This window comes from Carica papaya, chromosome 9 (assembly GCF_054855325.1).
Source record: "Carica papaya isolate Zhongbai chromosome 9, ASM5485532v1, whole genome shotgun sequence".
Lineage (NCBI taxonomy): Eukaryota > Viridiplantae > Streptophyta > Magnoliopsida > Brassicales > Caricaceae > Carica > Carica papaya.
This window is the reverse complement of record NC_142317.1, coordinates 7,152,759-7,163,580: the sequence shown is the minus strand read 5'-3', so window position 1 is coordinate 7,163,580 and position 10,822 is coordinate 7,152,759. Positions and strand designations below refer to the sequence as shown.

The following is a 10,822-nucleotide window of genomic DNA, read 5'->3' as shown; positions in this document are numbered from 1 at the left end:
TAAATTTTTTACTTTAATTGTAATATTACATGTAATTAAATTTTGATATGAACTCAATCTCCAAGTATAGTGCAGGGAATAATTTTGGTGACACAACTCATAAATGTTATTATTATTGAAATTGACAAACTACCATGGGTATTAAAAATTCCTGAGTTATTTACAGATTAACAGAAATCACATTAAAAATATATATTTATCATGTAAATTAATTAATATTAAAATATAAAACTAAATTGATTGCCATTTTAACCAATTATTGCATATTTTTTTAAATATCAAAAAATAATGTAATAGGCTCTCAAAAATTTATTTTGACTTAATCAATTGGGGACCCATTAATAAATTAATTAAGTAAATTTTATGTTTTTATTGAATCAAATATTATAATTTAAATAAATTATATTTGATAACTAATTATTACACGTTACACCATATAAAAAGACTAGTCAATATGAAAAAATATATATATAGATATATGTATATATGAAGAAGATACATTATGTAAAATTATGAACCATAATAATTACATGACAAATAAGGAACATGTCATGTATGCATTGGAGCCCTAAGTCCTTATCAACAAAGTTACATATGTTTTTTTGAATGGAGATAAATCTTGACCTCTAAATAACCATGTGGATACTAACAATTCAACGTGGTGCAATTTCCCCCTTTTTATTATTATTATTCATATAATTTTCATCTCATGCATATTTATTTTTTAAAAATACCAAAATTCAATAAGCATAAAAAAATAATTACCCACACGAAAGAGATGGTAAAAGAAATGGAGTTTGTCGGAGGGTGTTTGTAAGAGAGTGGTTGCTCCTCCGGCCTCGACGGTTAGACGACACCACCACCCAGATTCCTATTTCCTTTCCAGACGGCTTTCCTATTCTCGCATTTTAGTTTCCTAAAAAGTTTTATTTATAACAAAATGAAAATAAATATATAAAATTATTTATTTATTTATTTATTTATTTTTCCATAAAATATCCCACGCGCAAATGAGGAAAGCGTTTCCACTTTCCTCCGGTTTCCTTCTCTCGAACTTGGAACAATTAATCTCATCATAACCCGTAAAATCAAAAGTCGAAAAAGTCAAGGTCAAAGTAGTTGAAACTGCTTCGAGATGGCTCCACGTGTACTATATTAAGCTCCTTACTTACTTTTACGCCTGTGATCATCCACTGTACAATCATAATAATACGCAAGGAAACACTGAATCATAGAATCTCCTCTCCCGCCACTGTAAAAGGAAAAAAAGAAAAAGGTGTAACAGGAGAAATGAACGTCATGTTTATAGCCAAACAGCCTCTGGTCCCTAAAATCTGCCCCAGCCCGGAAGTGTTTTTGAGAGAGAGAACCCGAGTAGATAGATAGATAGATAGATAGATAGATAGATAGAGAGATGTAGAGAGAGAAAGAGAGAGAGTTAAGCGTGAGAAAGAGAACCACGTAGTGGAATTTGGTCCGTGTATGCAACCAAGGACAAAGAGAAGAACACGATGCGCACTGTTGTCTCTTCAAATTCTCTCTTTCGATTTCGATTAATCGACTTGAATTCTTGATCGATTCTCCGCGCCAGCTGTATCTGTTGAAGTGCCACTTTGATTATCAATGTCAAGCGAAACCTCATCTTCGGGGTTCATTCTGCAGGGGCTTGACGATGTAGAGGATTACATTTTGGTGAGTTTTCTCCGTAAGTTCGTTTCGTGTTCGTTCTTTTGTTTTGTTTTCGTATGAAATGAATTTTTACTTTCTGCTTAGTAATTAACTTCGTTTCTTTGATGAAGAATGTAGATTATTGAGTCCAGAGTTTTCAATGTTAGATTCGTTGGTTAAATGGAGATGATGAAACATGAATATTTACTCAATTTAGACTAGGAAAACTGTCCGCGTGACCGAGTTTAGGTGAACTTTTCACTTTTTTTTTTTAATTTTTGTTTTTCCGAAATCAAACTTCTAAAGTCGAAATTTCGAAACTCTCTCATTTTTCGACCGTTTCCATGAATTTTCTTGGAGACTAAACCGACCTTCCTTATATTGTCTATTTAAGTTTGTTTGCTCGTTTTGTGATTTTCTGTGTTGTTTGATAGCTCTGAGGAACGTGGGAACAGACAAGAAGTCCAACCTTTATTTTGGAACTTCTATTTTTCTCTTTATGCTATGTTTAGTCGCTGAGAATTTCAAAGAAGTTTGAAAATGTTTTATTTCTGTTACATGCCAAATTTAGTTGATAAAGTATAATGTAAGTTTATTGTTACCGGCATTTCTTTAAGTTCTCAGTTGGCTGATGTTAATTGAAACGGTGAAGTTATTTGATTTTATCAGAATGGAAATACAATATTTATACTGCTGAATAGTTGGAATTTGTGCCAGCATGGAAAAAACTGTAGTTACTTATGAGGCGTGACCGAGTTTAGGTGAACTTTTCACTTTTTTTTTTTAATTTTTGTTTTTCCGAAATCAAACTTCTAAAGTCGAAATTTCGAAACTCTCTCATTTTTCGACCGTTTCCATGAATTTTCTTGGAGACTAAACCGACCTTCCTTATATTGTCTATTTAAGTTTGTTTGCTCGTTTTGTGATTTTCTGTGTTGTTTGATAGCTCTGAGGAACGTGGGAACAGACAAGAAGTCCAACCTTTATTTTGGAACTTCTATTTTTCTCTTTATGCTATGTTTAGTCGCTGAGAATTTCAAAGAAGTTTGAAAATGTTTTATTTCTGTTACATGCCAAATTTAGTTGATAAAGTATAATGTAAGTTTATTGTTACCGGCATTTCTTTAAGTTCTCAGTTGGCTGATGTTAATTGAAACGGTGAAGTTATTTGATTTTATCAGAATGGAAATACAATATTTATACTGCTGAATAGTTGGAATTTGTGCCAGCATGGAAAAAACTGTAGTTACTTATGAGAATTTATGTTTTGTCAAATATTTGAGAAAAAAATAGTGGTGGTCTCGAGCTGTGTATATGGCTTAGTTTTCATTTCTACTTGCTGTCACACCTGTTGCAGTTTGTAGAGAATTTTGCGCAGTATTCATTTTCTCAAACTGTGGTTAGGAATCTGAAGTAAGTAATATTGATTGTTGTACAGGATAATGAAGGAGAGAGATCATTTCCATGGGATAGATATAGTCATGTTGTCAATCTTGTGCTCAGTGGAAACCAGGCATTTCGCGAGAATCGTTTTGAGGAGGTGAAGTTTTAGCTTGTTGGACACATCCGTCAGTTTTCATATTTTAATTTCATACTGTAATCAACTAGTTTATTCCAGCAAAGCATGAATTTGAAGAAAGAGTTACTGGAGAGAGGGAAAAAGGTGGAAGAAGAGACTTAAAATGGTTATCCAGGTTTAGGCTTCTTTGTCCTGATTCCTTGGGGCTGTTTGGATTTTACATTTTGGCCATTCTCTGATACAAACTCTAGGACCCTCCTATCCATCTTAGCACTTGGCTTGAGGGGCCTGACTTGATTATTAGTATTCTTTTCTATCTAGAAATATTGATGTATTGCTTCAACTGCCACTTCAATTAGTATTCACTTGCTTGTTTGGTTTTTGGATACCATCCTCATTAGTTGCTCTAGTCGTGAATGATCTTTTCTTCCATACTGAATGGAATGAAAGTTACCAGTTGGTCGCATTGATGGAATGTCACTCATAAGTACCCTTCAAGTATTTTAGCAGCCCTTTATTTTTCTTCCTTTTTTGTTCTGATTTGTTGTCTTTTAGGATCTGAAATGTCCATCTCTATTATCAAGTAGCTATGACGTGGAATTGAGCACCTTAGTGTCTCTGAGTTTTTTTTTTTTTAAACATCTGAAAATTCCCTTATCAAATTTCTGGACCCCTCCAATCCTCATATGCTATATAAAAGGAAAAGAGCAGGAAAATCACTTGGCCTCCGGATCCTGTGAGGAGGAGATGTACTTGCTGAAGGTTTGGTTAGGATTCCCATCTTTTTAGCTATCACATGGTGCGCCCTTGATGAAGAAATTCTAGAAGATTTAAAGAAATTCTATAAATCTATAGCACGTTCTTGATTATTCTGGTATTGATTATAACAGTTCAGAAATACTGGTCAATCTGTCTTGCATCACTGGCAACTTGGTAAGTACATGATGTATTTTGGGTCATTACTATTGTTCTTAAATCCTTTGAAGGAACTGATTTGCATTGTTTCTCATTTTTGACCTGCAAAAAGAATTCCTGCTGCCCTCTTGAGTTGGATTTATAATGTCTCAGCATTTGTTTGATCATTCTTGTAGGGGAAGAAATATTCAGGGTATCATGTCTCCAACTTCCTGGATTACTATTCCTGGCACTTTGTTTCCTTGTTTGTTTTATGTATTTTTTTTTCCTGAAACCAGAAACAGCAGTCAAGTTTTAGTAAAGGCTTGATCTCTTATCTTCGTAGGAAACTTTCCTTAATTATCATACATTTAGAATAGGGGATAATTATTAACATGTATGCTTCTGTTTTTAGTGTCATTGTAACACATTTTTTCCTTGTATTGCTGATCAACTAAGTTTTTTTGTTCTTTTTCTTTTTTAGGCAATAAATAGTTACTCAAGGGCCAATTGCATTAAACCAGTTGATCCTATTATTCTCAGCAACAGAAGTACTACTTATATCAGGTTAACTTTTTTAATAAAATTATATGTTATTGTCATATTTGTTGATTGGTTCTCTAAAATTGTTTCTGCTCAATTGTATGTTTCATCATCTTCTGAGTGGTTTAAAAATAACTGTCAATCACAATTGAGTAACTGTTGCACTGGTGACTTGTTTGTATCGTCAGGATTAGTCAATTTTTGAAGCAAAGAACAGCATCAGCTTCTGAATATCAACCGTTGAATGGGCTTGATATGACAACTCTTGCTGAAGTATGCCTGTGTTTTCATTTATTACTTCGTTCACAATAAAAGCTGGTATTAAATTTTATTCCATATATCATTCTAAGGAGGGGAAGTTTTTCAGCTTGCCTTGAAAGATGCGGAGAAGGTAATGAGCCTCCAGAATAATTCAATAAAGTCATACATCCTAAAGGCCAGTGCTCTCATTTTGGTAAGAGACAGTGGCTAATTTTCTTTTCTTTCTCAAGATGTGTTCTGCAAATTCAGCCCATTCCCACTTTCTCATTATTTCACTTGTGTTGCATTTTAGCATTTGATGTGCTTTTGGATGCTGGCTACCTGTTTGTACTTTTGCTGCCTCTATCCGTCAATTCTTAATCTTGTTTGTTCAACAGTTGGAGAAATATGAGATGGCTCGGAATGTGATTCTTTCAGGCTTTCAGATTAATCCTTTTAGGTATTTAATATTTTATTTAACTATTTGATTTCAATTCATCTGGTTGGATCATATAATCTGAAGGTATTATGGTTTCCTCTTATGATATGCAGTGATGCTCTCCGGGCTAATCTTAATAATTTAGAGAGAGCTCCAGCTAGTTTGACTGGGAAAAGTCATGTAGGAGCTGAACGTACAGATGACTTTGATTGCACTCTTTGTTTGAAGCTACTATATGAGCCTGTAACAACTTCTTGTGGGCATTCATTCTGTCGTTCATGCCTTTTTCAGTCGATGGATCGCGGTAAGTGGTTATGGTTGCCTATTTTATTTTACTAGAACTGCTCTTTGACTCTAATTTTCTCTGACTTTTTTGAAATGATTAGGTAACAAATGTCCATTGTGCCGAACAGTTCTTTTTGTTACTCCAAGAACATGTGCTATTAGGTAAGCTCCTATGCAGTACTGTTGATGAAATGCTTTATTTGGAGTGTGATAGGAGAGCAAGCTTCTTAGTGCCGTTTGCAGCAATCTGTGGAGTTCCAACAGGGTGATAATTGGCTTAAATGATGCCTCTTGGATTACCATAACCATTTATGTTATTTGAAGAACTTTATATTGAAAGTTCGTACTTTGATTGTGTGATAAGAGCAAAAAATTAACTACCAATTAGTTGGACCAAATTTAGGTCCCAGTTGATACCCTGTATTTTATAACTCCATTTATCATTAAGCAGTGAGTTAATTGGTTTGCTCTTTTTTTTATGATGCTATTGGACACTCACTTGCATATTGACAGTGTAACACTGAACAACATTATACAAAAGAACTTCCCAGAGGAATACGCTGAAAGGAAGTCAGAACATGACAATTTGACACACATGGGTAATGATTTGATGCCTCTTTTTGTCATGGATGTTGTCATCCCTTGTCAGAAGTTTCCGCTTCACATTTTTGAACCCCGGTATAGACTTATGGTGAGTTGGGCATATTTATTTTAATTCTAGGCTGTATATGTCAATATATTATGATGGCATTAAAATAAAACAGCTGTATAGAATATCTACAATAACATTAACTCTTATCACATCTTAAAGCTTTTAGGTTCTAGCCTTAGTTTGCTGCTAAATGTGTCTACCATGATGCAACCAGTGCATACCCAAATTTTCTCCTTTATTTAAGCATGCTTCTATGGATGTCCATTACCAAAGGGAAGATAAACATGTTATTTAACCTTCAATGGATGTCCACTTTTAGTTTATAAAACTCGCGTTCTTCTTGAAGAGGTTATTGTAAGTAATGATATCTGATTGTCACATATAGTTAGTTGTGGACTTAGCTAACATTCTTTTTCTTGCTGTATGATGTGATATTACCCCTGGAGTTTACAGGGGAGGAATCAAAATATTGTTGGTGATGCATTTTTTCTCTAGGGGATGCAAAAATTTAGGTGGATTATATATACGGGAGCTAAATTATGATGCATTTGATTCCAACTCAGTTCCTGCCTCTAATTTTTATAACGGCCTTTGTATGTATAGTTACAGTGTAACTTATTGTATTTGAGCTATCATGGCCATTGTATTGAACTCCTTGATGGTAGGAAATCAATTTCTACAATCCAATGTAGGAGTTCAATTTCCACAATCATAGTATCCAATATGGTGGTGATGATAACTCAAACACAAAAATCACGTTATTATGCATATTAAGACGAATATGAAGATCAGAAGTATGAATTATTAGGAATTGGATGAGAATTAAAACAAACATAGGAAGGGGGTTTTAATGGTGCAGATCAAGTGATGTCAAACTTTTGTCTTCGTAGTTTGAAAGTGCAATCTCTTGACTCCCTGGGTATAACTATCATCATATCGAACTAATTACTTGTGAAAGACTAACTGGTAGGGAAGCCCAAACACCTAAAATCGATATTGTAGCCTACTTGGGGCACTTCCTCTATTATTCACGATTTTTGATTTCATATGGATGTGTATGTATATGGTATTTGCTATGAGAATTAAGAGCAATAGCAGAGAGAGTTATTGGGTGCTATTTAGCAGAAAGGTAAGTTGTTTGTGGGTTAGCATGTACTTCTCCTTGTTGCATTTTCATTGGCTACAACATTGTTCATTTGCTCAATCGCTTTTCTTTTATGCTGATAATTATATTTTTAAAACAGGTGAGGAGAATAATGGAGGGAAATCATCGGATGGGAATGGTAGAATACTGTTGTTATTACTTTTTCTTTTTCTATAATTTACATTGGATGGACGAAACAGTTCTCAAGTATTTCCAGCTCCGGATTGTTATTTTTATTTGTAGGTAACTACTGATCCCGCAACAGGTTCAATTGCTGATTTTGCCTGTGAAGTGGAGATCACTGAGTAGGTGTTTCAGACCATTTTATTTGTTTCAACTTTAGTCTTGCATACATACAAATAAGTCTCTATGGTTTCACCTTTTATTCCTGTAGGTGCGAGCCACTTCCAGATGGACGCTTCGTCCTTGAGGTGAACTACCATCCTTATTTCTATGTTTATACTGTCTGCTCGCCTTACTCAAGCGATATGTGTGACTCTGCATGGTTAGCACCTTTTTGAGTAACTCGGATGTTTGATTGGTACCTTAAATTTAGATTGAAAGTCGCCGGAGATGTCGTATCCTCAGATCTTGGGACCAGGATGGGTAAGCAATTTTATGATTCTGTTCATCAGTTTAACATTTTCAGTATATTTATATGATCTACATTATCTGATTTCATGAGTTTAGCTCAATATCCTTATAACTTTCAGGTACCGAGTCGCTGAGGTTGAATGGGTACAAGATATACCCCCAAGTACTGAAGGAGATAGAACAGATGTATAATTTTTTTCCCCTTCGATGCACTTTGTTGTCTGTGCTTTAAAATTTCCACGAGGATATTAAGAATCTCTGAGATTATTAGGATTTCAGGATTTGGGACACATAAGGAAAAATGTGCGGCTCTGTAACTGCCTGGGAGTAATCTGTTAAGTTGGTTTTTGATGTACTTGGTTATGAATGCATATATTTTCTAGATGAAGAAACAATAATCTTGCTCTCCAGAACAAATTCATCCTTAAGTTTACAATGTCTTGGGTTTGACATGAAGGCCTGACAAATAAAAAACTTGTATTAGATATTATTTTAAAATTGAACTAGATTAGAGTATATTTATTTTGTCAATTTTCACAAATAGTTCTATTGCTCTTTTTCTCTCTGAACAAGTTTTGCTTTAAGGCACTCTTGTGCTTATAAAGCTTTAACTTCTGAATGTTTCTTGCAATAAGAGTGTGAAGATATGAGCATTGAGTGCCCCATATCATGTTTGATACTTATTATACTTTTGTGCGACAACAGTTGCTGGAATTGACAAGTAATGCAGCGGCATATGCTCAGTCATGGTTAACGACAGCAAAACAAGCGGCTAGACAAGGTAAGGTCCAAGCTAGATGCTGTGCCGTGATCTATTGTTGCTCTTCTGATGCTTGATTGGATGGCACTATAATCTCAGTTCTCTGTGAGAAAATCTTATTTAATCAGTTCTGAGTTTCATTGTTATTATCCTATTTTATCTTAAATTGGGAGATGAGGGAACTAATATGGGTAAGAACTGAGAATTTTTGCATACCAAAATCCATTATTACTAGAGATGTTTGATTAAAATCTCATTTTTAAATGGTTAATTTGTTTTGGGGTTTGTGATTACTATAGCTGAGTTCTTAGGCAAGATGAGATGCATATTTTTTGTGTTCACGCTGTTACAGTCTTGTCTGCCACTTTCATTCTTGAGACTTGAAATGCAACTTTTGCAATTGGAAACTTGGAGATCTTTGTTTGCGTAGATTTTGTGAACAGACATGAGTCTGGTTTCACCTTTTTATTTTTTCCTTAGCACAAAAGCTAAATGATTTGCTGTTGCAATTCACAGTTTTTCTCTCTCTCTCTCTCTCTCTATATATATATATATTTTTACAGATAGAAGAAGACTTGAGAGACTCCTTAATGTGGAATCAATGATGCCTACCCCCCAAGATCCAGAGCGCTTCAGTTTCTGGGTACTCTTACTATTGGCGTTCGATCTATTCAGGATTTTTAATAAAATTTTGTTTGAGTATTAATATATGCTTGGCTGCAGCTTGCTACTTTATCTGATCGGAGACCTCCAGAAAGGTTGGACCTGCTTCGCATCAGGGATTCAGCAGAGGTATTGAACCTCTACTAAGTTATTGGGATACTGCAGATGCATTGTATCTGGTGTAGCATAATTCGTTGCAAGTAAATATACTTTTTGTAATATTATGTGCATCTAAATATAAAACGCCATGTAATTGGATTTTCAATAGCCTGAAAAGGTTCCACTTATTCTGTTGTCGACACCAGGAGATAAGAATCTTAGTAGCATAATCTAAAGCTTATTACTACTAGCACATAATTATTCCAGTGAAGAAATGTGAAATATCTGTATCTTAACAAATTGTTGGTGTTGTTGTTGAGTATGGATACATTAGAAAGCTAATTATATGGAAATTGGCTTATTAGTTGATGCTTTATTTTTATTTTTTAAAATTACTCTTCACTGCAGAAAATTTAGGATGCCATTTTTGTGTTTACTTGATTATATAATTGTTTTTATTTTTATATATGATATTTATTGCAGAGGATAAGACGTGGGCTAATATATCTCAGAGCAGAAGAACAGGGATGTAGAGTGCAGTAAGAAGAGATAATTTTGATGTAGTTCTATAAACAGATTTATTTACCTGTTAATTTAATATTCTTTGAACCACAAAGTAAAGATTAATGTGGTTCCCTGTTTCATTGTTGTAATACTTAAAGAAGAGCTTATTGAGATTAATAGAAACACATTTTTGCTGGCATTACCTTCTCCTTCAAGGTTTCTATTTTCTTGATATATTTTACCAGTACAAGTTACTGTATTATGGTGTCATTGTGTTGCTAATATATAATTGAACATATATATAATAAGCCTACTGCAGAAGTTGCTATAAATTGTTTGGTGGTTGGTTGTATTGGATACCTGTCTTTTTTGGTTAAAGTCGATATATATTCATATCAATGAAGTAGTTCTCTCCCTGTTCCAATTTAAATCCTGAGACAGATGTAAGGTGCGGATGCCAGACCTGGGCTGTTCTCATTTAGGTTTATTTTTTTAGTATGACGGGTAGTTATATATATATTGTAGGCTTTTAAAATTCTCTGTTGATTATATATTTTTTTTTCAGGTCAACAACAAGCTTGTTTTGTCGTTTCGTATATTATGTTATCCTTAACTCGAAGGTGTTTTCTTGGTAGGTGTTTTGATTGATTTAAAAGCACTTTTCCAGGAACTGCGTTGCAACTTTGTTTTGGGTATGTCTCTTTTTTTTTTTTTTTAACTATTTTTTAAAAAAAATTTGTTTCTCCAGCATTTTGAAGAATATATTTCTTTATTAAAAAAGTCAAAGCGTACTTCTGTTTATATTTGGAAAAATATCC

General features: G+C 34.0%; 1 protein-coding gene across 1 annotated transcript; it reads left to right on the top strand.

The window, feature by feature from the left end:
* The first annotated feature begins 1,292 nt into the window (after positions 1-1,292).
* LOC110820393 (zinc finger (C3HC4-type RING finger) family protein) lies at positions 1,293-10,203 on the top strand. The gene is made up of 18 exons (XM_088211790.1): positions 1,293-1,692; positions 3,107-3,208; positions 4,566-4,648; positions 4,813-4,897; positions 4,992-5,078; positions 5,263-5,324; positions 5,417-5,607; positions 5,690-5,750; positions 6,102-6,279; positions 7,485-7,523; positions 7,628-7,689; positions 7,779-7,815; positions 7,941-7,990; positions 8,098-8,164; positions 8,684-8,759; positions 9,302-9,381; positions 9,462-9,530; positions 9,984-10,203. Exons 1-18 carry the CDS (start codon positions 1,624-1,626, stop codon positions 10,041-10,043), a joined length of 1,458 nt encoding a protein of 485 aa, XP_088067916.1. The 5' UTR covers positions 1,293-1,623; the 3' UTR covers positions 10,044-10,203.
* The last annotated feature ends 619 nt before the right edge of the window (positions 10,204-10,822 follow it).

Excerpts from the sequence above, each read along its gene's own strand:
- LOC110820393 (XM_088211790.1), top strand. The coding sequence starts at position 1,624 with ATGTCAAGCGAAACCTCATCTTCGGGGTTCATTCTGCAGGGGCTTGAC. Across the intron at positions 1,693-3,106 it reads ATGTAGAGGATTACATTTTG|GATAATGAAGGAGAGAGATC; the intron begins GTGAGTTTTCTC and ends ATTGTTGTACAG. Across the intron at positions 9,531-9,983 it reads GCATCAGGGATTCAGCAGAG|AGGATAAGACGTGGGCTAAT; the intron begins GTATTGAACCTC and ends TATTTATTGCAG.